Here is a 25,417-nt window from a genome sequence, read left to right on the forward strand (position 1 = left end):
AACGAGCCACGAAAGAACATAAAAGTACGTACAGGTCTACATGAACGCATGAATGCATAATGCATGAATGGTGAATGCCGGCCATGGACAAAGACCTGGACAGACGCTGCGAGTCGTGAGCTTGCGATACTATTGCGAGCCTTGCGACAGCATGGAGTGCGGATTGTCGGATACTTAAAGCTGACCTGGAAACTGTGAGGGCCTCGGGCGGAAACCCCAGAAGCACGATAACTTATGAGCACTTTGGCGCGGGGGTCGTACCAGCGCCTCAGAAAGAGAAATGGCCTCAAAAAGGCGATTACACGACGGTGCGTGACAAAGATCCCAAGGCAACATGAAGAGCCCTTACAGTTTAGCACCTTCAACACAATATGGTCAAATCTCTGAGTTCTGCACAACTGCAAGCTCCAAGCTCAAGGGTAAACGCGCTTACAAGCAAGTAGCGTTCTTGGGGCACAACAAGCTCAACGTTTTGTCGCCATAATGATAGAAAACGCTTGCATGAGGAACTGCTTCGCCCTCATGTTGCGTGGGAAGGGGGGGGATTGGGATGCCAGAAACGGAGCATGGAGTGCTGGAGGTGCTAAACATGTAGGCGTTTACCTACGTTTGGTCCTGCTTTGTCCATCTGGCCGCACCGCTTCCCGCATGTCCACACACAAAGGGTGATGTAGGTGTGCACAAGGCGGACATGGGCCCTGCCCCCTCCCTACCGTATGTGTTTGTAACACACAGAAAACCTGACCAACATCTGGTGATTGCCGGTACGTACTTGTAATACCAGGGCTGACCCTGGCTTAAGTGGCTGGCGCCTGCCTGGAGTACTTGATGCCTGGTTGACGCCACGGGCTAGCCCTGGCGGAACAGATTCGCTCATACCGTTGCAGAGTATGGTACTGGGCAGACAGTGGCCTGCGCAATGCCCGCCCGTCATGCTCGGCAGTAGCTCACTACCGCCGGACCGAGAAGCCGAATCACCGCAATGTAATGTAAATGTAACCCGTATATGCAGGAACAGAGACTAAAAATAGTGAAACTGCCAATGTTCCAGAGTGCTGCACCTGTGGGCGCATTGTGCCTTGATACGTTTTTGGCAACTAGCGTGGGACATTATGTATGTCTACATCCCACTTGGCCCGCAACTCTTTTGCAGCTGCCCTGTGGGGCTTTTGGCCTTTGCCTTTAGGGCATATGCATAAAATGCTCTCACTGACTGGATGATGGCTGGATGCATCGGCCCTCGAAGTTCCAACAAGGATGCATTGTTCCCGTTCCCAGGAGAATGGGCACGCCGCTCGGTGATGGAGTGGTGCAAAGGCTGAAAATGCTGGTCTGAGAAGTGCCAAAATAGGCAGCATGGCTGAAGCGTCAAAGGTCAGAAGCACACACCTTGTTGCATGCTCATGAGGACGCCTGACGTACATGCATAGTGCTGTGCGGCGCCTGTTCCCATTCCTTTCGATTTTGGCTGTGTCCCAGGGTGAGGTGGGAAGCGACCTGGCCCCTTGAAGTCTTCAACGTTCGAGGTGCCTCTTGCCAGGTGTTAGCTCGCGGGTTTCTTTGTTAGCGAGGTCTCACTGTTCCCCCTGGCAATGTGGGTCTAAGTCACTATTCGGCAAAATATGAGCAACGGCAAACCCGAATCTTCCTGATCCAGCCACTCACAAAATCACAACTGTCCACCATACACGTTGAAGAGAGGCTTTGAATCTTGATGAGGGCAGGGACGGATGAGGCGTTGAGAGGCTGCGTGCCGGGTGCGTCCGCATGATCTCCACTTGGCAACCTTCCATCATCGTTCCTAACCTCACCCCGCCCCCCACTCCAACGCAGCCCAATGCATTCAGGCATACACTCATCCGATGAATGTTTCTGCAGTCTGCAAAACCTCTAGTAGTCTCCTTTGGCTCCCTCCCCATGCACCATATCCGGTGATGAGCACTTCGACACATCGGGGCGAGCCGAATATGAGCCGAATATCCATCAGTCGGCTCTTTCCTAGCGCGACGCAGCATTGAGCAAGAATGCGTCTTTTCATTCACCCTCCCCCCTTGGGGCTCGCGACTTTGTCCCCTGATGATTAACTCTTCTGAACGGCGCATCTCGCGCCATGCGATCTGCCATCCCTCTCCTGCCCTCCCCGCCTCACACGTGTCTGTATGGGTGCTGTGGAGTGCAATTTAGCGCTGTAGTGATTCGGCCTTCTTCATTTGCGCCTCTTCCTTCCCTTCTGCGTCCCGCCAGCAGTGCTACCCCAGGAGACCCCGGAACATGACCGCTTACCGAAGCGAACGTCGAACATTGGCTTGGCAGGGTCGAGTGAAGCCGCTTTAGTCCTCAAATTGAACGCATTGGGGTTTTCCAGTTACGCTTGCACACGGTCTTGCATTCTGCATATCGCAAGCAGGGCACGGCTGCACACGTGACGGATGTGATCGGACGATGAATGCTGGCGCGTTCCTTTCCGCTCCGCCTTCCTGATCACTTCCTCTCCCCACGTGTTGTGGGAGGCGCAAGTCCCAGTGTCCCAACCAGGACATTGGGGGGAGTTCCAGCAAACAGTCCCTGTTCTCAACCGGGGCCCTCAGCTCTCCACGCTCCGAGGCGCGCTCTACGGACAACCGCTTTTGTATAAGCATCGACTCAGTAACAGGTCCCCGTCGGTGTTCCCCTCCCCGCCTCAGGGAACCTCCGTGTTGATTTGGCATCTTCTATGAGGCCCATTCTCCTCATTCACCACAACCAAAACGGAATTAGGATCCAGCACTCTGCCCAGGAAACTGCAAAGCAACCCGCTCCATCCTGCGAGCAAGATGCTCAACCTTTCCATTCTCTCGACAGTGCCCAAGGAGGCGCTCAACTGGCGCTTCTTCCTCGCAATTATCGCCATCGGCATCCTCGGGGCCGCACGCGGCCTTGATGAGGGCATCATCAGCTCGCAGACGTCGCAGAAGGCGTTCATCAACTCGTACGGGGTCCGCCCGGGTAGCGACATGCAGTCCAACATCACATCCATGGTCCAGATCGCCTCTGTTGCCGGTTCTATCCTTGCGTGGTGGACGAGCGACAAGCTCGGCCGTATTCGCTCCGCTCAGATCCACTGCCTTCTCTGGATCATCGGCACGACCGTCTGGATTACGTCCAAGGGCAACGTCGGCCAGCTGCTCGCCGGCCGCTTCATTGTCGGTCTCGGCGTCGGTGGCACTGTGGGTGAGTCACATCCGTGTAGTTCCCTGGGCTTTGTGGTGCACTCTGCTGACACCGTTGTTCTCCTCCCTCGCTTTGTCGTATGACCCGCCCGCCGGCTCAGTCTGTGCGCCAACTTACCTGGCTGAGGTCGCCCCCAAATCACTCCGTGGAGCTGTCGTCGGTGTCTTTTCTGGCACCGTCTATGTCGGTGAGTGGCCATGATAGCTACAGCACGGTTCCATATTTTTGTTGGTTCACATGGCTCTTGTCCACCATTCGCAGGAATTCTTCTGGGCTATTGTGCCAACCTCGGCGTGACGCGCAACATTGACCCCGAGTCGTACGCTCGTGTGCAGATCCCCACCTCGCTCAACTTAATATTTGCCGCCATCCCGCTCTTCATGTCGCCTCTCATCCGCGAGTCGCCGCGCTGGCTCCTCAAGTCGGGCCAAGAAGAGCAGGCGATCAAGAACATGTGCTGGCTCCGCCAGCTGCGCGAAGAGCATCCGTACGTCCGCCAGGAGCTCGACGGGATGCGTGAGGCGCTCCGTGTCGAGAAGGAGGCTAAGGGCCCCACGTGGCGTTGGTACCATGCTTGGAAGGACATGTTCACTTCCAGGGAGAATCTCTATATCCTCATGCTCGTCTGTGGCGCTCAGGTCTTTGGTCAATTCTCTGGTGGCGGAGTGAGTCGTTAAACGACCCGATGCGCCCGCTTTTATACAGCCTCGCTGACTCACTGTGGGATGCCTTTCTATCCCTCTGTAGAGCATTACGTGAGGACTAGTCAATGTTGTCATTGGTGGTTCCGCAGCACATACTGATGTACCCGTTCTCCTCTTTGTAGCATTTATGCACCCACGTTGTTTCAAATTGTCTCGGGGTCGTCAACAAACTCATCCATCTGTGAGTGCATGCGCAAGACCGACCACAAAGTTCAAGTCTAATTGGCTCCATCCATCCTTCACCCGTTTACAGTCACAACGGCGATTTTCGGCGTGATCAAGCTGGTCGCCTCCTTGCTCGCCGGCCTGTTCATCTTGGACATGTTCGGACGCAAGCGAGCTGCGCTGTTCGGGATCACACTGCAGATCATCGCAGGCATGTACATTGCCGTGTACCTACACATCTACCCTCCTCCGGCGACTGGCACCAAGATCATCGCGTCCGCTGGCGAGAAGCGCGCGAGTGAGGCTGCTATTGCCATGATATTTGTCTCTGGTTAGTATCGTTCGACAAGGGTTGACTGACCTCAATGGTGCCAATTTGACTGACGCTATCTTACCGATAATGAACATGATCTCAGGTATTGGCTGGGCGTGTGGCTGTGAGTATGCGTGGTGGGCAGTGAGATGGTCCTACTATTGTGTGGATAATGCTGACCTATCCATGGCCCACATCGTTCGCCTCCGCAGTCAACAGCATCCAGTACCTCCTCGCATCGGAGCTATACCCGACCACCGTCCGTTCGCTCGGCACGATGCTTGCGATGGCTACGCACTTCCTCATGCAGTACGGCTCGTCGCGCTCCGTGAACCCGATGCTTGAGACGTTCAAGCCGTCCGGGACGTTCTTCTTCTGGGCCGCCGAGGCCGCGCTCTGCCTTTTCCTCGTCTGGTTCTTCCTACCCGAGTCCGCGGGTCGGTCATTGGAGGACATGCAGGAGCTGTTCAACAAGCCTTGGTACAGGATCGGCTGGACGAGTAACGCACCCCATTGCGGTAGGGCGCTCGACGAGTTCGAACCTTCCGAGTTCGAGTACAACTCTACCCCTCAAGCACGCATACAACGAGAAAACGCTGCCGAGAAAGACGAGAAGGACCTCAACGTGGTTTAAGGGCGTGCATTTGGATATGTATCATAGAAGGAGGTCTCGCCGTGGTATGATCACTCAGACCATCGCAATTCGTCTTTCTGCAATCGTCATGTACTACCATAGCGAGACATTCGATCTACGCCATACGAACTTTCATATCTGCATCTAACGGCCGTCCGCTACAATAACTGTCTATGCCCTGACGTCCTTCGATCTGCCAAAGGTGAGACCGTACCCAATTGCCTTGTCCCCCGACTCGAGGCTCGGCCAACTCTGGCCCTTGACCTTCTTCACGAGCACGAGGTCGACCTTGAACTTGGTGAAGGTAAATGTGGACGAATCCGCGTCAATGTTTGCAAATGGCTTGAGCACGCGTTCGTGCCGCCGTGGCAAATCCGAGCCGCCTGGCGCCGGAGGCATCTCCAAGGAGAGCAGCACCGCGTCTTCTCGGAATTCGACCTTGCTCTTCTCCGTCTGCACTGCTTTGGCGTACACCGTCACGCGGACGTCGTCGGGCGTCTCATAGTGATCTACGCGGCAGTCGACCCTTTCGTAGCCATCCGTGCTCGCGGCACTTGCTTTTGATTGGTCGCCGACGAAAAGGTGTCCGTTTGTCGCCTCCGTGCACGGTGCAATAGCGAGGAAATCAGCGAAGTCTAACACACGCGGCTTGCAGCATGACCAGCCCTGCGAGGCAGCAGGGGCAGAATACGAATGCACGTTAGCCGTCTCATCAAAGGAGAATCGAATGAGTACAGGTGAAGGCGTACCTTTGAACCCTCGTGGAATATAGCAACACCCTTGTGATAGCTGCACTTCTCCTCACTTCGACTCCGTTTCCCGCCGGTGAATGTGTAAGAGCATCCAGCTCGCTTGCATTTTGTTCCATCTTTAACAGCGCCTTCCTCATCCGCTTGCGAAGGGTCAGCCTCTTCCGCTTTCTCGACAGGAGCAGCATTCCCAGCGTCCATGGCCTTTTGCGCTGCTGCGAGTGAGTTACCAACTAACGGTTGGGTTACAGGCTGAGGAGCAGCCCGGCCGTACGTTTCGACTCCGTTCGCCGTCACAGCACTCGGCCCCTCCGTTTCACTCTTCTTTGCAGCTGCTCCATCGGGAAGCTCTTGCATTTCTACAGTGTGCGAAGGTGCTTCGGCGCAACCTTTTATCGCGAGGAACTGAATGGATACAAAGAGATGATATGCACAGTTCAGCCTGCGCAAGACCGCCACCTCTGGGCCAGCTATGCATGTCTTCGACTAACCTGATCGAACTCCATGACAGGCTTGTTCACATCTTGGCAGCAGGACCAAGACTTGAGGCCCTCATGGAAGACCGGTGCACCAGGGTGGAAATGGCATGCTGACGAAGACGGCGTGGCAGCATCAAAGTCCGCACCGCACCCACGGCGAGCGCAAATGACCATCTTCACCACTTCTTGTGCAACCTTTGCGAAAGTCTGAGACGTGTTCCAGCGCGTTCAGTGTCGAACGAAGCTAGTAGCTACATATGCCTGGCGCTTTGCCCCGTGCAACAACCTTTTTTCAAGTGAGTAGTGAATGTCGTGTGAGACCTTCAGCATGTGTAGACAGGCGCCAATACCTTTTTAGCCGACGAGAGTGCAGCACTTGAGTTTTCGCGTTCCTTCGGCGACCTTCTCTCCTATTATATAATATCTAGGCATGCGCTCAGCGCTTCGGCGTCTTCTTTGGCCACCTCTCATCATCGGCTTTTTCCTTCGGCAGATCCTGATTACTGCGTCATCAGAGGTTCAGTCCACAATCATCTCCGATGGCAAGCAGGACGGGTACTGCTGGGGCCTGCACTTCACCTCGCGGAATCATCGAAAGGAGAGTCTGATCCTGGCCATCATGCATGGTACGAAAAGCGTCCACTCCTTCCAGGTTCTCGCTCGCCAGGTTGCAGGCTTGAGCCGTGGGTCTACCTCTCGCATCACCGTCGCCGCCGCTCCCAGGCTCGCCTCGTCCATCATCTGTCTCCGATGCCAAACGTCGTCAAAAAATCTGTTGCCCTTCTCTTGGAGCCCCGCTCAGCCGCTCTACCTGGCGGTCAGGAATTTTAGCCGGTCCTCAGCATGGCTCCAGGCCGCTTCCTCGTCGGGTGACGGCACGGCGAGTGGACAGCAGCAACAAGCACAGGCCCAGGTCCAGCCGCGGCTGTCGCTCACATTCACATGTACAGTGAAAGACTGTGGTCATCGGTCAACGCATGAATTCAGCAAACGAAGCTACGAGAAGGGGATCGTCCTTGTGCAATGTCCAGGATGCAAGAACAGGTGAGCCCACAGTGGCCTCGTTTCAATTGCATCTGCAGCGCAGCATTTGGGTGATGCTCATCTGCTGTCTCTTGTCATAATATCGCACGATGCGTTCCAGACATCTCATTGCCGACCATCTAGGCTGGTTCAAAGACTCGCATGAGGCAAAGACGGTGGAAGAGATGGTGAAGCAACACGGCGGTCGGATACGAAAAGGCAGCAAGTATGCTTCCGACGGCAGCGACCAGGGCGAGACGATAGAGATCGAAGAGGACAGCCATGAAGATGCACAGCCTAATGCTTCAGACTTATAGCATGAGCAAACGAATATTAAGCAACCGCAGGCTCCATGAATGCCTTGCACCGGGCGTGTCTCCCCAAGAATAGCAGCGCAGTGTGAGCAAAGAGGAATGGCGATGAATTTACAGAAACCGAGGTGCCCGTTCCCTCTGAGCCATTACGAAGAGCGGACTGGATGCAAGTGCCCATTTGAAATCGCCAAATCGGCTGTTCCAAGCCGGCGCAAGGCTGGCACCTGCTGAGTGCGACGCTCTGCTGGGACATTCATCGTTGACTCACGCAATGAGGCCCGAGAAGCGCGGCCCTTGCTCAAATGCTGGCCGAGGTGTGTCGTGTTTTACGAAATATGCATGGCGGACTCAATTGGTTCAAGCTTTGCTTGTGAATGCGGTGCAGTTCATGGTGATCGTCTGCACTTCCATCGAGTCTGAAGAGAAGAGGATTGCATGGGTCAAGGTTCGAGAGGAGTGAACAGTTTTGTAAAACCCCGCGCATATGTCCCCGCTTTCAGCCCGCAAGGCGCGGTGACGCCCCCGATCTCCCCGATTCGGCCGATCCCAGCAGCGCCCATTCCATTCCCCGCACGGCCCGCAAGCGAGTCCCACGCGAGCACTTTTTGCTCCTTCATCGTCCTCGTCAATGATTGACATATTCGATGTCACCTTTTCCTACTGTCACGACCAGTTCTCTTGTACTTTCACTTGCTGTCGCCCATCCTTGCATGCCCCCTGCCTGCCTCCGGCCTCCCGATAACCCTTTCGTTTGCACTTATCCTGGCCTTCCACGATGCGCCCCACCTTGACCTCCGCCACCGTCGCGAGCCTCCTCACTTCGCCGCTTTCGCTCTTCCTCGCCCTCGCCCTCTTGCTCGCAACGGCATCCTCCACATGGGCACAGTCAGCATCTTCGTCAGGGGGAAACGCGCCTCTTACCACAAATAACGCCCAGAGCGCGTGCGTTCAATACGGAGACTGTACGTGTTGTTGATTTGCGATGTTCGGCAAGCGAGCAGACGCCTGGACACTTTCAGCTTTCAAGGGTGGAAGGCACGATGGATGCTGGAACATTTAGAGCTTGGGAAGTGGTGAAGTTGTACGAGAATTGATGTGCACACATGTACAGGCACACAAGGATACCTCCGGCAAGGGTGGAAACAGAAGGAATATACCTTGGAAGGCGGAAAAAGCTTACCTGCAGCGTCTTTGCAATGCGGCGCTCGTTCGTCACAAGGAACCTCGCTACGGCCGGCTACTGATGCTCCTTCCCCGCGTCTTCTCTTCAGGCACCACCGCAGCTGGCGCAACACAAACCATCTCGCAACTCTCGCCAGTCACGCCCCCCGCGTCCAGCCTGCTCACCATCCCCATCCCGACCGACGCTGCGCAGGTGCCTGCATACGAAGCTTCTCTTGCGTCGGCCGGCGCTCTCTCCGCATACTCCTCACGCATAGCGGGTGGCATGAACACAAACGCAGCAGGCTCCACCGTCCTGCCGGGCACAGTTGCCAGTGCGGGCCAGGCCCCGTCGAGCGCGCTCAGCGCCCAGATCAGCCAAAACAGCGGAAAGAACGCGGCGGGGCCCGCTGTCAGCGCGAATTGGAAGATGTTGGCTCTCAGTCCGGCAATTGCCCTAGTCGCTGCCGCTGCAGGTGCCGCGTACCTGCTCTAAGTGCAACGGTACCGTATCATTTTGCTTGGAGGGTGACGGAAGGGTCATTTCCTTTCCTCTCACGCGGATCGCTAATCACGGTCGCTCGTGCTATCTATGTACTCTTTTTTTAACCGGGGCTCTTTCATCATGTCTTATTCACGGACCATGCACGCGCAGGCGCAGACGCAGGCGCACTCTTTCTCAAGCTATTTATTGCTTTTCGTGCCGTGCAGTGGATAGTTTGTCCCTCATCATTATTAAACTGGAGCACACGCGCAGTCCCCCCGCATGCTGGAGGTAGTGTTGGAGCATCGAAGCGCCGGTTGTAGTGGCTATCCTGCCGACGACGCGCAGTTACCGCAGCTTACTGCTGGTCGTAACCCTTGGGGTTCTTGCTCTGCCAGTTCCACAGGTCCTTGCTCATGTCCTCCAACGAGTGCTTCGCTTTGAAGCCGAGCTCCTTCTCAGCCAACGCTGGATCAGCAGTCAAGTCCGGCACGTCACCGAGCCGCCTACCAACGATGGTGGACGGGTAGTCGTAGCCGGACACCTTGCGCATCGCCTCAACCATCTGCAGGACGGACATTCCGACGCCTTTGCCCAGGTTGAACGAGCGGTACTTGCCCGGTGTCGGCAGATTGGCATACAGTGCATCCTTGTCGAGCCCATCTAGTGCATTGACATGGCCGCCGGCGAGATCCATGATGTGGATGTAGTCGCGGACGCACGTGCCGTCCGGCGTGGGGTAGTCGTTGCCAAAGATCTTCAGACCGCCTTCCCGGTACTTTCCGACGGCCATCTGCGCAAGCAGCGGCAGCAGGTTGCCAGGCTTGCCACGGGGGTCCTCGCCGATCATGCCAGACGGGTGTGCTCCAGCGGGGCTGTGCGATGCAAGCGCAAGCATTGGGGAGCATAGTCAGCACAGCACAGACTATGAAAGAAACAGCGGTTTCAACGTACTTGAAGTACCGCAAGCTGATCGCGCGCCATTCCGGGTAAGCGTCGCAGACGTCCTTCAGAATAAGCTCGCTCATCATCTTTGTCCTGCCGTAGACGCTTTCCGGCGCCATTGGAGTCGTCTCTGGGATAGGGATCTGCTTCGGGATGCCGTACACGGTCGCGCTGGAAGAGTAGACCATGCGAGTGCAGTTGTTCGCCTTCATCGCCTGCAGCAGATTGATCGTTCCGAGAATGTTGACATCGTAGTAGCTTTCAAAAGCGACACGACAGTTGAGTCAACGCAGATTTTGACCCTTGCTTTGTCGCGAAAAGAACTCACTCGATCGGGATCTCTCCGCTCTCGCCAACAGCCTTCAGAGCAGCGACAAGGATGACAGCCCAGATTTTGTCTTCGCCGCTGTACTTTTGGAAGACCGCGTCGATCGACGCCTTGTCCCTCAGATCCCCCTTGACGAGGTCAATCTTGCATGCATCCTTGTCCTCTTGTGATGCATCTGCCGGGAGCGACTCCAGTGCGAGCTTCTCGACACGCTCGATTGCCTTTGGGAACGAGTTGTGGTAGTTGTCGATCACTGCGAGGTCGTGGTGGAGAGAGCCGCGTCAGTCAAGCCCTCGGAATGCCTGCCCAACTACGAATAGCCGCACAAGGCACACACCTGTGACTTTGTATCGCCGAGTTTGCAGCACGCAGAGCACGACGTGTGAGCCTGCAGCGACGATCCAAAGGCAGAGCAGCTGATCAGCTTGATCTGGACGGAGGCTCGACGCAGATGAAACAATGAAGCTTACCGATGTAGCCCGCGCCGCCTGGAATCAGAACCCTCTGCTTGGTCATTGTCAGGGTTCTTCCACTGGATTCTTTTATAGATGAGTCGAGCAGCAGGGCCGTCTGTTTACGTGGGGAAGGATCCTGCCAATTCAAGCCAGCAAAGGATACTGTGGGCTACGATCTGCTATTTAACTCAACGAAACGAGGTGCTGCTGCGGGTGCTAGCTGCTGCCATGATGACGACGATGAAGAATTCGAAGACTGGAAACTTCCCGCAGCAGTAGAGCAGAGAGACGAGACGCGGCGCTCGCTCGCTCGCACGCGCCATGGGTATTGGAAAGCACTTACATTCTGCTCTGCGCGGCGTCATCAGGGTATCCATATCCCACTTCTGATGTAGCAGAAATCTATCGTCGGCGCTGTGTAGCTTGCCTGACTGGCATCCAAACGGACGGATACCGTGGCCCCTGTTAACCAGTCTGCTTGGTTCTCTGGACGGGTCAATGGACAGCAGAGACAGACGGCTGCTGGCCTGCAGCTGCCGCCAACTACATATTACATATCTTTTTCGTTGAGCACCGTACGGCGAGCACTCGGTGCATCAGGCCACAGGCTCGACGTCTTGGGATTTGAGCAACAAGACACTGGGAAGTGGAAAGGGAATTTGCCGTCCAGATCCAGTTCAGTCGGCACCATAATACTACTACTTCAGGTAGAGACTGATTCCCGACTGGCGGACAGGGACATCGCTTAACGCCGAGCGATACCGAACATGTCTGCATCAGCTGTAGTGGGTGCGGCTCGTTCTGGCATAGCAGCAGCAGCCGCTCCGCAGCAGATCAGCGCTCACTTCTATCGCGGCGGCACCTCTCGCGGCCTGTTCCTCCGAACGCAAGACTTCGCTGCGTACAATTCGAGGCAGAGGGATGCTATCATTTGTGCTGCCAGTGCGTCCTGTCACATCCTCTCGGGACCTTGCCTGCATCGAATGGATTTGCTCATGTTTCCACAACTTATCATGCCATTCTGCTCCTCCATGTGACCTTAACCTGCTCCTTCCAGTGGGTGAGGAGCGTCCTATACTCTTACTTGGGCATTGATCATGAACCTGTAACAACAAACGACACTCTTGATCCCGGCTCGTCTTTTCTCTGCTGACAGGCTCGCCCGACCCAGACGGACGGCAAATATCCGGTCTAGGCGGTGGTGTCTCGTCGCTCTCCAAATGTGCCATCATTGGCTCTCCGGGTGAGGGCATCTCACCGTTCTACCCTGCATTTCCAGGTCACCGCCACATCGACGATGTCGAAAAGAGCAAGGACCCTAGAAATGGATGGGATGTCGTCTACCGCTTCGGGCAGGTCCCGATTCAGGGCACGGAAATTGACTGGGGGAGCACATGTGGCAACCTGGTAGCTGCGGCAGCCATGGTGAGTAACAGACGCTCATCTGGTCCGGATCGCAGGCCGTCGTTCGACGCCAGACTCATAACTTTGCGCAAACGACGCCGGCTAGTTTGCAATCGATTCTGGCTCGATCACGCAGAATACCCTTGAAGCGTTCGCCAAAGAGCCAAAGGGCAGTTATGATGGCATGTATCCGATGCGCATAATCGCTGCCAATTCAGGCAACATCGTCACCGCCCACATCCCTCTGCATCGCATACAGTCACGCTCGCTTCCAGATTATGGTCCAAATACTGCGCCATCCCACAGCATTCATCATTTCTTACAAGCAGCGCGGACAGGCACAGCACGCATAGCCGGCGTACCCGGCTCCTACGCTCCCATTAGCATCGAGACGCCGCTGCCGGACCGCGCCTCCATCCTCCCGAGCGGGTCCGCACGGAACCAAATTAACGTCGCATTCGATGACGGCAGATCGACCGCAATAGATGTCAGCCTGGTCGACTGTGGCTTGCCCGTCATCTTCGTCTCCGCCGCATCGCTCTTGATACCGCTGGACCTGCTCATGGCACACCCTGCCGAGCTCGACGCACATGCTCTCACAATGAGGCTGCTTGAGGCGGTACGGCGAGAAGGCGCCAAATTGAGTGAAAAGGTTTGGACAAACTTTAGTCCATCAGCACCCAAGGTGTGCATCGTGCATCCGCGGACGGTGTACAAGAGTAGCGGTGGCGATCAAGTGGACCAGAGGGATATGGACCTTTTGGTTCGGTCCATTTCCGTCGGCGTGAGTAGAGCAGACTTAATCAGAAACGCGGCGCGGTGGAGAAGAGGCACGGCTGACATGGAACGTGCTTGCACTTCGATAGAACGTGCATCGCACTATTCCAGCCACGACGCTCTCAGCCGTAGCGGCAGCCAGTGCATTCGTGGGCTCGGTCGTGGACGAAGCGATCGCGCTTGGTAGACTGATCTCAGCAAGCCCAGCACCCGCATCGCAAGCCAAGTCGCAAGGGAAAAAGGACGTGCAGTCTGTTACTGTGGGCCAGCCGGCTGGGTTGTCCACGGCGAGCGTCACGCTCGGTATGGCTGGCGAGCCTGTTGGCATCGTTTACATGCGCACGGCGAACAGGATCATGCATGGCTGGGTCGATGTCCCGCCATCACAGTGCTTATCATAATGGCATGGATTTACATCCATAGGTGGTGCATATCAGATCAGATACATGAAACTGCCTAGAGGCTCATTGTATGGATACGTCTTGCAACAGAGCGTTGATCGGATGCTGAGCAGACGCCATGGGTGGTCATTGTCCGGGAAGCAGAAGATAGTTGTGAGCATGCGCTTGTTGTATATGATTACGCACATCACTCTGCTGATTCTGCTCAGGCCGAGCTGCGGGTGCTGGTGCCGGATGGTGGGCACCCGGGCCAGATGCTGAGTAGCCGGCGCCGTTCCCATTTAGCATCGCCAGTAGCACATCAGGGCGCTGGGGCTGGCTAGGGGGCATCAGAGGATGCTGTTGCTGTTGCAAGGGAGGTGGCATATGCATGGGGTCTGGAGAATGTGCCCCAGCTGCTGCGCGGCCCTGAAGGATTGCCAGCAGCCCTTGCGATGGATTCGTATCCGAGCCAGTGTGCTGCTGTTGCGGATACAAATGATGTGGATACGGATGCTGAGGCGGTGGTGCTTGGTGCACAATTGATGCTTGGCCATCGTTCAAATCCTGTGGAGACAGCGGCTGCTGATGCAGCCTGGAAGAACTTGAAAGCAAACTGAGCAATCCTTGCTCGTGGCTTTGTAATCCTTGAGAGGGGTCGTCAGACTGCCCAATGGGGGATGCTTGGTTGGAATGGGTTGATTGGTGATGATGTTGGGAAGGGTAGCCATATTGCCGCGGTGGCGAGGCTCGAGCAGGAGCGGCAGGCTGTTGCACTGTCGAGCCTATCAGTTGAGAGAGGAGTAAATTGCGCTGGGCTGCTCGTTCGCGCTCTGCTGGACATTGGCTTGCTTCATGGGCGCTTGCTTGGGACGAGGTGTGAAGCTGCACTTGAGAGTGAGCTGTGGCTGGAATGTCCAACTCGACCTTTGTGGGCGAAATGAGTTTGAGAAGCGCCTGTGCCTGTGTCGTCTTCTGCGCTTTTGGAGCTAACAAAGGCGAGTCTGCAGGCTGTGGCAATCTTGGAGGAAATTCGTGGCGCGCATCTGCATCTTGCCTTCGCCCTTGCGGCTGTTGCTCTTGGGACCGGTTGCTTTGCGCTGGCAGAGACAGCGGCCCGGCGTTGCCTGCGCCCGCGTGCAGCGCGGCAAGGAGTGCTCGCGCTCCGTCCTCCTGCTCTGCTGCCGCCGCAGATTGAAAATGCGCATGTGGGCGATTCGCAACAGCTGATGGCGAGTCAGAGGCCTGCGGAACAGCACCTCGCAATAGTTCCAGCAGTTGTCGTCCGCGTGGAATTCCTTGCGCTTCGATCATGTGAGCACCTACGCCCGGTGTCGCCGGATGATCTTTTCGTAGAGGAATCCTTACCGCAGACTCTGTCACGGCTGGGATGGCACCCAATCCAAGTATCGACTTGAGCATGTCCGAAGCGTCGCCGTCTTGTGACGGCGCCGACGCCGAAGCGTGCTGCTGTGTAGGCAGCGGCCCATTCCGTGCTAGTACGCCTGTATTTGCATTCTGCTTCTCAGCCGTAAATGTTGGAAAGAGGCTGCCTGCGTCAGGAAAATGAGACATCTCTGCAGGGGGCGGTAGACTGCTGCTCTTCTGGCCCTTTTGCAAAATTTCCGTCACGACGCGTTCCTCGTGCTTGCCCTTCGGCCTGCGCGGGTGCTTCTGCTTATTTTCTTGGATCCATGTTTTGAGGCCGCGTACGAATGGCGAGATCAAATAAAATTTGCTCGAGGACACACCGCCGCCATGTGCGCCAGACGACTTCCAAGTTGGGAGGTCAGTCAATTTGAACCACTGAATCTTGGATATTTCCTTTCGTGTCTGTGTCTTGAATTCAAAGTCCTCTGCGACGCCTGGTACAACGTAGAGGCGGATTTTCTGTTCGCGCATGGCGAGCTCGAGAAAGTCCGGGCTGTCGGATTCCAGTAATGCTCCACAATCGTACCCTGTCTCTTCAAACACTTCTCGCACCGCACAGTCGCGTTCCGATTCCCCTTGGTTGATCTTGCCCTTTGGAAAACCCCATGATGTTGATTTCCAGCCTCGTACTAGTAGACACTGCGTCCAGAGCGGCACTTAGCTTGCCTCAAATGGAACCAGGCTGTTGCTCTGCTGCCACTCACCTTGTCCCATTTTGCTGTGATCAAGATCGCTCCGCACACCGGGACCCGAGACTTGTACTTGAGGAAGTTATCGAATGCGCCTTCCAAGTCATGTTCTCCCTTGTGCCCAGAAATATGCTGACGAATCAGCGGCACCGTCAGTGAGGACGTGTGAAGAAGGTAAATGGAGAATTTTCGGAGCTTCAAGGAGGGTAAGGATGGGTTGAGTGGTCGCAAAAAATCTTCGTAGAACCAGTGCCTGCGAACGTCGAACATTGAAGCGTAAGACAAAGTGGTCGCTTCCGAGAAGCCATTGACATTGAGATTGGCATGCTCACGCTTGCTCGCACTGAAAACATATTCGCTCGATGCTTGAAAGCTCTTCGGCAGGCAAGTTGACGATGAACCGTGACGAGAGGTCCTCGAGGGTTTCTGCGAAGGACAAGTCCGCCATTTCGCCTTCGCGTTCCCGAATTTTCCGTAATCAGGTCCGCGGGTTGGAATGACGACGGCACCAATGCGAATGAAACGCACGGCCAGGTTGCCAGGGAAATTGCTTGCGAGGTTGGGGATCAAGTTCTTGGAGTGTCGTGGCTAATCGATTGCCGGCGGTCCGTGGGTCACTGTCTGGCCCAACAAAGTCCAGCTGCTTGTTCTGGGGGTCACGTCTTGCTACGTTTACTATGTCCGCAGAGAGTGATAGCGCACATTTGTTGGAGGGCCCGGTGGTTGGGAGAACTGAGATCGACACGTCCATGAAGTATGAAGCATGAAGTTGTGCAGGTCGCATGGAAGACGGATTGTGGCTGGATAATAGTACTCTACAGCCCGCCCGCATGCGTTGAGAAACGCGTGCGGCGCGAGTTGAAGATGAGTGGCTTCCAAAACCACACCATAAAAAACGATGGCATCCAACCAGACATGAAACCGGCTTCTTGACGCCTGCACATCGCATCCTCACTACACTTCTCACTGATACACTCTAGGAGCCATCGTGCGCCATTGAGGACGCTTGAATACCCCCCGTTCTACATATCCTGAGCTCAAAGCTGTCGTTGCTTCGCGCCAGTGCGAGGACGTGCTAACAAGAAGACATTTGAGGAAGGGAGCTCTGTCTCTTCCACATACATCCAAAGATGGCCTCCGCGGCACAAGAGGGCCGCAATCAGTCACGGATCTTGTTTGTGAAGAACCTCAACTACAGCATTAAGGGTGAGTACCCATGCGCCAGGAACAGCTTATTTTCTCGTCCAGCGTGAATGGTGGTTGCCATCTGCTGACCACTCATCGTGCCACAGGCGAAGACCTTTACGAGCTATTCGGGCGGTATGGTCCCATCCGGCAGATTCGGATAGGCGACGGGCCCAAGACGAAAGGAACAGCGTACGTCGCATTTGAAGAGATGAATGACGCAAAACAAGCGCTCGACCGATTAAACGGCTTCCATCTGCAAGAGCGATATATCGTTGGTAAGTCCTCCTTCCAGAAGCAGCGGGCTTATATCTTATTGCAAGATGTGCCTGCGCTGGACCTCTGGCGCTCAATCTGCTGACTCGTCTCTCCTGCTTGCCTGATACCGTGCGGAATGCTAGTGCTCTATCATATGCCACAAAAGCTAACAGCAAAAGCAGAGCTAGCGCGGAGAGAAGCTGAGCTTGAAGCTCTGAAGCAGGCGCACAACATCACTGATGATCAGCGGTAGTCACCGTCAAACGATGCCAGATCGATTATCCATCACTCTCCCGTACTGTATTTCTATGCAAGTTTGTTTAATTTCGCAGCCCTTTTGCTGACCTAAACGTCCCAAAGCAAGCGAAGTTGCTCACAGCAAGAGGCTCCGAGGAGAGTGATGGAAGCAACGTTTACAGTCAAAACTCCTGCGCAATCGTTTCAAGGTCATCGGCATTGATCCAATCCCTTCCGACCTCGAGCATCGGCTGATTCACGCGGCTTTTGGCCTACGTTGGCCATTCTGGCGTGCCCCAATACCGCGCCTTCATGCCAAGCTGATGCGCCTGCTCGATGGTTGCGCTCAGATTTTGCCTGACGGCGTCCTGCGCGTCTATCAGGTCCTTCCACTTCGGACTGAGCATCTCAAAGTCAACACTGGCGATCCCACAGCGTGCTATTGTAAGGATACGCCGTCTCATCCTTCAGATTCACATATGCGGTCTGTTTCAAGCCGCTGAGCGGGAAGTCGAGGAAGTAGTCGCGCTCCAGCGGCGCGAGCTGGTCTTCCAGCGTGCCGCCCGTGACTATGATTGTGGCGGGGCCCAGGATTACATTGCCTTTCACTTAGCGCATCAGCCAGCCGAGCTCTCGAATAGGCTCGAGCTGCTTAACGACGAGTGGCCAGGTCTCGCTACCATCGTTCTTGATGTCCACAAGCACCTATATCAGTGCGGATGCTCCTACGCCGAGCGAGAAGTGGGCCGTCCTAGGCGTTTACGTGGGGCTGGAGGTCGACTACTGCAGGTCTTTGGCGAAGGGCACCTGAGACGGGTCAGCGTTGCTGTAATTTGCGTTGATCAGGTTCGCCTAATCCAAAGCGGCTAGGGTCGGAGCGACGGCGATGTTGTGGAAGATGCACTCCTTCGTCAAGGCAGATGTGTGGTTCCCACCATACAGCACACCTTGGTATCCCCAGACATCAGGCTCGACGGAGATACTGCCGAGACTGAGTGCTTTGAACACCGGTGAATCTTACTACCATGGATTCGTAGGCCAAGCAAGTCACCATTGGCGCTGCAGTCCACTGTAATGAGTCTGGAAGACGACGACATACGTAGTTGGTATCAGAGTGCGCGGGGCAGTGCGTAAGCCTCACGACTCCGGTCACCGGGGTAGCTCAAGACGAAGGCGCTTTTTTCTTCCAAAGAAGTTGGTATATGCCTGCTCTGTCGGTGCTGTCGAAGGAAGCTTAATGCCCTGGGCTCCATTGGCCTCAAAGCCAGCAAGCAGCAGGCTCGCAGTGACCATGTCCAGTGTAGCCTTCATGATGCCTATTCGGGACAGCGGTCAGACCGGAAAGCAGGATCAGGGCATATTTGTCGATCAAATGACGAGGGATGAGGGTGCGAATGCCAGCGGGCAACTAGTCGATTGTACCTATGTATGTGTTCCTTCGGCCAGCTACGGTAAGCTAGCGATCCCATCTATCTCAAGCGATGCTGCAGAAGGACGGCATATATATGCGTGCAGCCAACATGCCTCATCCGGATGTCGGGAAAACGGGTCTATCCGCTGGGTTGTCTTGAGGATGACCCTTGAGTTTTAAAGGAGTGCAAGTACTGCGCAGACCTGAGTCGAAGCTTTATCGATTCCCTCCGCGGTCTTCATCAGCGTATGCATCTGGTCCCATAGTGGCTCACGGCCCACGCCAAGCACTCATCGCATGCGGTCTTTTACCATGACGACGGTAGAACTGTGCAAAAGCAGACCTTCTGACTATATGGCTGTTATCAGCTCGGTTCGTGCACCTGATGGAGGACGCCTCCCAGGTATCTCCGCAAAATGAAGGTTAGCGAACACGTTCCCTTTTCTCCAAGCTTGTGTCTCCTTGTCTGCTGCTGCTTTTGTGACTTTTGTTGTCGCCCGTCGCAACCATGTAGCTCAATGGACAATTCTCAAGGCATCGGGAACTTTCTGGCAGTGAAATGTTTGAGATGCCGAATAGTAGGTCCAAGCAAGTCGACCTTCCGAAGCTTTGGCCGAAAAATCACCATCAGACCTCGACAAGCTTCCTACTTTGCTCGATCTGCTGGTTTGGTGGACATCCACACAAGAGTATCTTCCCAACTAGCAAAGGAAGCGGAGAATTTTGACAAGGATGTCCTGCATCGCTAGCACAAGTCGCCAGCAGCTCGTTGGCCTTGCTTCTCGGAGCGCCAAACGCGGCGTTGCCGGCTGGTCACGAGACTTTTCCTCCGCCGCCGTTGCAGCGCCCGCTTCCACTTCTCACTCTTCATTGGGCTCGTCCTGTCTTCGATGCAGCCCAACACAGGCTTCTACTCCCCATACCTGGGGCTCCAGAAGGTCTTTGCACTCACTGCCCCCGCTGCCTCAGGCTATCGCAGATGAACAGACCGGTTGCAAGCCATTTTTGGGCCCAGTGGCTCTTCAGCTGATTGGCAACGTGTGGCATGGCGGTCTGCTCCAACGGTTAAACGATGAAGTCAGAGGTGAACATGAATCTCTCAGTTCTGCTTAACTCGAACTTACCAAGATATTGATGACTGCTGCTACCCCCTCACAGGTACATCTTTTGAGACCTCATCAGTCGTCGACACTGTGATTGCCACGTCGCAGGACCGCTCATTGATCCTGGCCTTCAACTTTGCATCACAAGCCCTCAATAACGCCTTTTTTCTCAGCAACCTTGTGAGTAGACCTCTATTGCAACTACGACGTTGGAACCGGTGTAACTAAGCGCAAGTTGTGCCTCCTTAATAGCGTCCGGCAAATCCATCAAAACCATCTCCACTTCCACCCAAGTCACTCCTTTCGCGCATTGAGCAAGACTTCGACTCTCTCCCTGCATTCAAGTCTGCTTTCAGCGCTGCGGCAATGGGAATGGTCTCCTCTGGCTGGGTTTGGCTCGTCCGTGACCAGACTGGACGCCTCGGAATCGTCCCAACGTTTGGCGCTGGCACTGTCCTCGTTCAAGATCGTCTGCAAATGGGCAGTGCAGACTTTCAGGCTAGTATCGAGGAGAGTGTGCGCAGGGCAAACAGCAAGAATGAAGCATCTGCAGAGTCTGCATCGCAGTCGATTCAGCATCCTCAGCCCTCGTCTCCCTCTACTCCACAGTCCTCGTTCGTGCCGATCACTGGTGCTTCCAGCATCAGTCTCAAACTGAACAAGACAGACTTGCGCACTGATGGAGCGCGTGAGAAGTCCAAGATTGGAGAGCAACTGACGCCTTTGTTGTGCGTCAGCGTTCACGAACACTCCTGGTTACCAGACTATGGCATATGGGGTAAGGAGCCCTACTTGATGAACTTCTGGGAGTGCGTGGACTGGGAGAAGGTCGGCAAGGCTTATGATGTGTATGCAGGTAACAAGTAGAGTGAATGGTCATATATTTCAGGAGGCTTTCGTTCGCATACATAGCATACAAGTGTGAGCGAGCGGAGCAAGGTGAAACAGCAAAATTATGGCATAACATTATAACTCTTGCTTAAGCACTTGGGGTCTCTGTCGTTGACGGCATTGCTGGGCTGTGAACGCTTTCAGATACCTCAATTTGACTTTGGACAGTGCCGCTCCGCGTGTGGCCCCAATTTTTGCCGTTGAGTGCGAGATATGTCAGGAAATATAGCCATACCACCACGTCACCTTCTTTCCGACACCTAGGGGCTGGTTTGGGAACAGTCTCTTAAACAGCTCACCACTCTTCCAAGCGTCCAGACTCTCTTTCCACTGCCTCACGCAAGCATCATTTGCATCCGTCGCTGAGAAGCGGTCGTAGGTCGTTCCCACGCGCCGCGCTGAATTTCAGCGCCATCTGGATCACCTGCGCTGCGACTGTGAGCCCGCGTCGGCGGGAGAAGTGTTGCAGTACCTATCACGGAAGAGCCCAGGCCGTGGCGGACGCTAGCACTCGGCAAGTGGGCCGCCGAGGACGTTGATGGGCATTTCCATGCTGAAGAATGAGGGGTTGTCCGACCTCTGCGAGTCAGAGGCGTTGTGTTGCAGAGGCTCAGATGGATAGACAGATGCCAAGGGGGCGATGGGCAAAGCAGCAAACCATCAGAATGCTGCCGCTTCAAACCTTGAAAAAGCTGGCGAGATATTTTGACGGATTCATTCGAGGCGGTCAAAGCGAAAGCCACGGACTCCGTCCTTCAGCGAGAATTGAGTCAAGCAAGTGATTTGCTACCCCGCGTTGATGCCTCCAGGATATGTCCTAACAAGGACATACCAACGATGAACTACACGCCAACCCAACTGCTTAACGCTCATGATCTTCGCACTTCCACCGAATGTACGCAGGACTGCCGTGAGAGGCAGAGTTGGCTCTGGAGAAGACTCTCGGGAGGCGATATCGATGAATCCATACAGAGGTATAAATGATACAGGCGGCCCTTTGACCGTAAAGGTTCGCTCGGAAACTGGCTCCCTCATGCCGAAAGCCCAGAGTGTCCGAAAAGTCACTGTCTGGGCCGCAGGCCTAGCCGCTACAGAGGGTTTTGGGTCTCGGAACCTGTGCAGAAACTTGCTTTCCGGGCACCATAAACCACCTGGTTCCTTCTCTGGAGGTATAGTGGGAGCAGATCCAACAGATTCTCCATCATTGTCGAGCATTAGTGATACGAGGGAAGTCGACAGTCGATTGTCGATGGCCGATGTTCCGATGTTGGGGTCCGTGCCGCGGCAGAAATGAATGCATAATCACATCCATGTTCCTTGTCCGTGACATTTGTAGGTGGTTATGCACCAATGATTGCATTGTAAACCCAGGCAAGGGCAACTTGGGCAGGAGAGTCGACCGAACGTGTAAATCTGATCACCCCTTGAACATGCAAAGGTAAGAACGTATGGACTCCAGTAGTTATCATTACTGCCGATCAACATTGCAGACCTCTCCGGCGGCTGGGCGCATTGATGATGGATGGCATTGAACAGAGAAGATAATTGATGAGAGGCCTGCCTGTAAGGCTGAGACCGTGAGATCCCGAGAGAGGGAAGGAAACGCCGATAGCCGAAGCGAGTCGAGTTCAAGGCTCATAACACTCTCAAGACTTGTCCTTTATGAAATTGAATGAAGGGGTGGACTGCATACCCTGCCACAACTGCTCGTTATCGTTCAAGCCAAAATGGGTGATTCGGCATGCGGCCACCGCATTCTGCACCGATTCATCCCACTCCAACTAGAACTTCATCGTCTCAATGTCCCTACCATAGATGACTGTGCATTTTGGACCGGCAGCAGTGACAAGCGGCGGATAAGAAGCCCTAGGTAGCTGAGTTCCGGCTAACCGTCCTTGACCGTCTGTGGGTCCTTAAAAATGTCGTGCAGCAATACTCGGCGCCATGGGTGCCAACAACACCATCCTATCTAAACCCTCAAATGCCAAGCCAAGGCAGGTTCAAAGGCAACGCCCCTGCTCGCTACAATATATCAAACTACGCTTGTCTGTGACCATTGTACGGACTCTGATTCGGCCGCTCAGCAATTGAGATACTACTTCGAGCCACCACCACCACTTGGTACCGTGCGCGAGATCATTACCGTGCCCTTGCGACACAAGAATAGACGGATTAAATTGCACGTCTACAGGCCCGAACCATTGTATGATGGGAAGGACTACACTGTCTCCGTGAACTTCCACGGTAGCGGATTTGGTGCGTGTGACGTGATTCAAACCGAGGTCCTGCAATCCTTTCACACTTTTGAGCATACGCCTGCAAGCTCTCCAGTGCTCCCATGCCATGGTCAAGACTTTCATTTCTGCGCCCAACTCTGCTCGCGTCTCAATGTCGTAGTGCTGGACGCCGACTACCGCAATGCACCCGAAGACCCGTTCCCGGCGGCTGTTGAAGACGCCAATGATGTCGTACCGTTCGCCTTGCCTCCACTGGACTTTTCCCGCCTAACGCTGACTAGCTTTTCAGTCGGTGGCAACCTTGCGCTCGTCACCGCGACGAGGCTGGGGCCGCAGCGCGTCGCTGCTGTATCCACCGACGTCATTGTCTTGCGATTCGAGCATGGCCAAGAACCCGCCAAACCCAACTTTCAGATACGGTATCAGATTGAGGAACGCAGTCACTCTCCTCTTCAGGGGATCATACATTGTCAAGGGTACGGATGATAGTCAGTCGGGCATAAGCCCTGTCAATATGGAGCCTGACTGCTGGCCAAATTTGATTTTTTTTCCAATTGCTCGCTAGCAAACGTTCTCTCTCATGTCGAGTGTGTAACCCTCTTTCGTCCACACAGGTGGTCCACATCATATGCGGCGATGGCGACATTCTGTGGGATGACAGTGACAAGCTCATCAACAAGCTCAAATCTGCGAACCATCCCGATGCGACCTTGAACACTGTCAAGCATGGCGGTCACGCTTTCGATAAGGCCCAGCGCAGTCCCGATGGCATCAAACCGCGCGACTATGCGTATGATGTCGTCTTTGCTGCTGTCGAGCGAGGGCACAACCATGCTTGAGCTCTTGAGCGCGATAGATTGGAGATGAACCCCCGGATCTTGTGCTGGCACAGCAGGCAATACTTAGATTCAATACTTGGAATGATATCTGTTTGCAAGTGATCGTACATGTAGTATACAGTTCTAGTAACGTTACACCTTCCACTGCATGCTGCGAAAATTACTTCTTTTTCTTCTTTTGCTGGGTTGCATTCAGACGCTCTTTGCAATCATCACAATACCATGTCGGTGGAAGCGGCTTCGACACACCAACGCAACCAATGTGGAACCATTCGTACCTGCAATCTGCCCCATCACAGCCAATCATCTACAGAGGAGGGAACCGCGGTTAGCAATCTCGGTGATCAGGTACCAGCACGGGCGGTTGCAACGACTCACCTCTCCGAAAGAGACCCTCTGGCAAAAGCAGTACGGCGTCTCGTCCTTCTCCTGCACTCCTGTCTCTAGAATCTCTTCCGGATCAGGAAGAGCCTCGATCTCAAGCTCGCCATCTGCGTCGAGATCGATCATATCGCGCTCAAGGCTGGGTCCGCGTGCGAGACTAGAGCTCGGCCTGGGAGGGCCTGGTTTGGGCATCGATTTGCGCGCGGTATTTTTGATGGAAGGAGATGTTCCACGAGCGCCTTGTAGCGATCCTGATAGAGCATCTGGAGTGCCCTGACGCCATCCTTTGGGGGTGGCGGTGCCGCTGGATGCCCGGGCTCCAAAAGTCACAGGTGAATTTGCGCCTGTCATCATCACGCTCGCCTTGCGTTCTACGAGAGCTTGGCGTCAGCTGCGGCCTGCTGTTCAGAAGGCAAACAAGGCAGCAAGCTCGTACTTACTGAGCGCAGGATCGCCATCCGCGTGTGCTTTGAGACCCGCCAATGAAGCTGGAAGCCCCGTCAGTGATGGCATCGGGGGCATAACGTCATTCGCTGAGAAGGATTCAAGCACGTGAGGTGCAATTTTGGTCATTTCGTCCTTGAGCCTGGTGGAATGTCGATGTACCTCTCTCCATAACTGTAGAGAAAGAGTAGCCTTCTGTTGGCTTAGCTCTTCAGCCCGATCGAAGTCCCCTTTGATCTTCTCCAACAGCTTGTCCATCTTGATACGGTCCGCTTCAGGAAGAATAGCCCCCGGATTGGTCAACCCTGTGCCGCCTTTACTGAGCAAATCTCTGAGTTGCGATTGTCGATTCGCGATGCGAGGTAATAAGTCTGCGATGCAGTCTTCATGTCAGTGCTTGAATCAGGAGCAAACAACACATTTCTCTCACCTTGTACTTTAGACTCCTTATGCTCTATTTCCTTAATCATATGCCCAACCTCTTGAGGCAGATTGTCCAGCCCTGATATGAATTCCTGCGCTATGGCAGCAATCTCTGCTGGATCCTCCATCCTCGCCACCACGCTTCCGTCCTCAAAAAGGCTAGAATACGCCGATCGCTGAAAGCAAGGGATATATGAGTACGTGAAGAGCTTTAGCTGCGCACCCCCTGGTCAAGTCATATGCGGCTCTGTGGGATGTAGTGCCTCAAATGCGCTCCTCGTCAGCTGTTGCGCTTGCTTGTAAAGGAACAATATCCCCCACACAATCTCGGCGTTCTATCTATCGGAAGGACGCCGACGC

General features: G+C 54.8%; 15 protein-coding genes across 15 annotated transcripts; 9 read left to right on the top strand and 6 right to left on the bottom strand.

Moving 5' to 3' along the window:
• Positions 1-1,349: 1,349 nt before the first annotated feature.
• On the bottom strand, positions 1,350-2,216 carry K437DRAFT_115339 (uncharacterized protein). Its single transcript, XM_013390452.1, has 3 exons — positions 1,666-2,216; positions 1,423-1,608; positions 1,350-1,360 (listed from the first exon to the last, which is right to left on the bottom strand). Exons 1-2 carry the CDS (start codon positions 2,100-2,102, stop codon positions 1,575-1,577), a joined length of 471 nt encoding a protein of 156 aa, XP_013245906.1. The 5' UTR covers positions 2,103-2,216; the 3' UTR covers positions 1,350-1,360; positions 1,423-1,574.
• Positions 2,217-2,442: 226 nt separating this feature from the next.
• Positions 2,443-5,164, top strand: K437DRAFT_253390 (quinate permease). The gene is made up of 8 exons (XM_013390453.1): positions 2,443-3,210; positions 3,311-3,397; positions 3,472-3,875; positions 3,958-3,965; positions 4,037-4,095; positions 4,168-4,410; positions 4,496-4,516; positions 4,605-5,164. The coding sequence occupies exons 1-8, from the start codon at positions 2,814-2,816 to the stop codon at positions 5,024-5,026; spliced, it is 1,641 nt and encodes a 546-aa protein (XP_013245907.1). The 5' UTR covers positions 2,443-2,813; the 3' UTR covers positions 5,027-5,164.
• On the bottom strand, positions 5,015-6,568 carry K437DRAFT_253391 (chord-domain-containing protein). Its single transcript, XM_013390454.1, has 3 exons — positions 6,267-6,568; positions 5,776-6,180; positions 5,015-5,692 (listed from the first exon to the last, which is right to left on the bottom strand). The coding sequence occupies exons 1-3, from the start codon at positions 6,426-6,428 to the stop codon at positions 5,198-5,200; spliced, it is 1,062 nt and encodes a 353-aa protein (XP_013245908.1). The 5' UTR covers positions 6,429-6,568; the 3' UTR covers positions 5,015-5,197.
• Positions 6,569-6,742: 174 nt separating this feature from the next.
• Positions 6,743-7,696, top strand: K437DRAFT_231092 (zf-DNL-domain-containing protein). The gene is made up of 2 exons (XM_013390455.1): positions 6,743-7,298; positions 7,399-7,696. The coding sequence occupies exons 1-2, from the start codon at positions 6,874-6,876 to the stop codon at positions 7,592-7,594; spliced, it is 621 nt and encodes a 206-aa protein (XP_013245909.1). The 5' UTR covers positions 6,743-6,873; the 3' UTR covers positions 7,595-7,696.
• A 555-nt stretch (positions 7,697-8,251) lies between these two features.
• K437DRAFT_253394 (uncharacterized protein) lies at positions 8,252-9,350 on the top strand. The gene is made up of 2 exons (XM_013390456.1): positions 8,252-8,553; positions 8,863-9,350. The coding sequence occupies exons 1-2, from the start codon at positions 8,367-8,369 to the stop codon at positions 9,246-9,248; spliced, it is 573 nt and encodes a 190-aa protein (XP_013245910.1). The 5' UTR covers positions 8,252-8,366; the 3' UTR covers positions 9,249-9,350.
• A 72-nt stretch (positions 9,351-9,422) lies between these two features.
• Positions 9,423-11,165, bottom strand: K437DRAFT_253396 (UDP-glucose 4-epimerase). Its single transcript, XM_013390457.1, has 5 exons — positions 10,980-11,165; positions 10,847-10,897; positions 10,510-10,762; positions 10,191-10,439; positions 9,423-10,111 (listed from the first exon to the last, which is right to left on the bottom strand). Exons 1-5 carry the CDS (start codon positions 11,023-11,025, stop codon positions 9,595-9,597), a joined length of 1,116 nt encoding a protein of 371 aa, XP_013245911.1. The 5' UTR covers positions 11,026-11,165; the 3' UTR covers positions 9,423-9,594.
• A 194-nt stretch (positions 11,166-11,359) lies between these two features.
• Positions 11,360-13,657, top strand: K437DRAFT_253397 (DUF453-domain-containing protein). Its single transcript, XM_013390458.1, has 4 exons — positions 11,360-11,906; positions 12,121-12,389; positions 12,475-13,152; positions 13,235-13,657. The coding sequence occupies exons 1-4, from the start codon at positions 11,732-11,734 to the stop codon at positions 13,544-13,546; spliced, it is 1,434 nt and encodes a 477-aa protein (XP_013245912.1). The 5' UTR covers positions 11,360-11,731; the 3' UTR covers positions 13,547-13,657.
• K437DRAFT_253401 (DCP2-domain-containing protein) lies at positions 13,538-16,428 on the bottom strand. Its single transcript, XM_013390459.1, has 3 exons — positions 15,978-16,428; positions 15,661-15,898; positions 13,538-15,595 (listed from the first exon to the last, which is right to left on the bottom strand). Exons 1-3 carry the CDS (start codon positions 16,091-16,093, stop codon positions 13,673-13,675), a joined length of 2,277 nt encoding a protein of 758 aa, XP_013245913.1. The 5' UTR covers positions 16,094-16,428; the 3' UTR covers positions 13,538-13,672.
• K437DRAFT_115452 (uncharacterized protein) lies at positions 15,912-16,685 on the bottom strand. The gene has a single exon (XM_013390460.1). It carries the CDS (start codon positions 16,592-16,594, stop codon positions 16,124-16,126), a length of 471 nt encoding a protein of 156 aa, XP_013245914.1. The 5' UTR covers positions 16,595-16,685; the 3' UTR covers positions 15,912-16,123.
• Positions 16,686-17,501, top strand: K437DRAFT_115478 (RNA-binding domain-containing protein). The gene is made up of 3 exons (XM_013390461.1): positions 16,686-16,851; positions 16,938-17,108; positions 17,232-17,501. The coding sequence occupies exons 1-3, from the start codon at positions 16,776-16,778 to the stop codon at positions 17,339-17,341; spliced, it is 357 nt and encodes a 118-aa protein (XP_013245915.1). The 5' UTR covers positions 16,686-16,775; the 3' UTR covers positions 17,342-17,501.
• Positions 17,461-18,379, top strand: K437DRAFT_115454 (uncharacterized protein). The gene has a single exon (XM_013390462.1). The coding sequence runs from the start codon at positions 17,662-17,664 to the stop codon at positions 18,193-18,195; it is 534 nt and encodes a 177-aa protein (XP_013245916.1). The 5' UTR covers positions 17,461-17,661; the 3' UTR covers positions 18,196-18,379.
• K437DRAFT_115455 (uncharacterized protein) lies at positions 18,380-19,001 on the top strand. The gene has a single exon (XM_013390463.1). The coding sequence runs from the start codon at positions 18,563-18,565 to the stop codon at positions 18,914-18,916; it is 354 nt and encodes a 117-aa protein (XP_013245917.1). The 5' UTR covers positions 18,380-18,562; the 3' UTR covers positions 18,917-19,001.
• Positions 19,002-19,385: 384 nt separating this feature from the next.
• On the top strand, positions 19,386-20,818 carry K437DRAFT_271867 (manganese and iron superoxide dismutase). Its single transcript, XM_013390464.1, has 3 exons — positions 19,386-19,820; positions 19,895-20,019; positions 20,092-20,818. The coding sequence occupies exons 1-3, from the start codon at positions 19,469-19,471 to the stop codon at positions 20,704-20,706; spliced, it is 1,092 nt and encodes a 363-aa protein (XP_013245918.1). The 5' UTR covers positions 19,386-19,468; the 3' UTR covers positions 20,707-20,818.
• A 1,856-nt stretch (positions 20,819-22,674) lies between these two features.
• K437DRAFT_292522 (alpha/beta-hydrolase) lies at positions 22,675-23,806 on the top strand (the record flags this gene model as incomplete). The annotated part of the gene is made up of 5 exons (XM_013390465.1): positions 22,675-22,728; positions 22,815-22,986; positions 23,062-23,443; positions 23,533-23,554; positions 23,582-23,806. The coding sequence occupies 5 exons, from the start codon at positions 22,675-22,677 to the stop codon at positions 23,804-23,806; spliced, it is 855 nt and encodes a 284-aa protein (XP_013245919.1).
• A 140-nt stretch (positions 23,807-23,946) lies between these two features.
• On the bottom strand, positions 23,947-25,305 carry K437DRAFT_253406 (uncharacterized protein). The gene is made up of 4 exons (XM_013390466.1): positions 25,065-25,305; positions 24,631-25,005; positions 24,185-24,561; positions 23,947-24,113 (listed from the first exon to the last, which is right to left on the bottom strand). Exons 1-4 carry the CDS (start codon positions 25,183-25,185, stop codon positions 23,967-23,969), a joined length of 1,020 nt encoding a protein of 339 aa, XP_013245920.1. The 5' UTR covers positions 25,186-25,305; the 3' UTR covers positions 23,947-23,966.
• Between the last annotated feature and the right edge of the window lie 112 nt (positions 25,306-25,417).

The sequence above is a fragment of the Tilletiaria anomala genome (genome assembly GCF_000711695.1).
Source record: "Tilletiaria anomala UBC 951 chromosome Unknown K437scaffold_4, whole genome shotgun sequence".
NCBI classification, from domain to species: Eukaryota; Fungi; Basidiomycota; class Exobasidiomycetes; order Georgefischeriales; family Tilletiariaceae; genus Tilletiaria; species Tilletiaria anomala.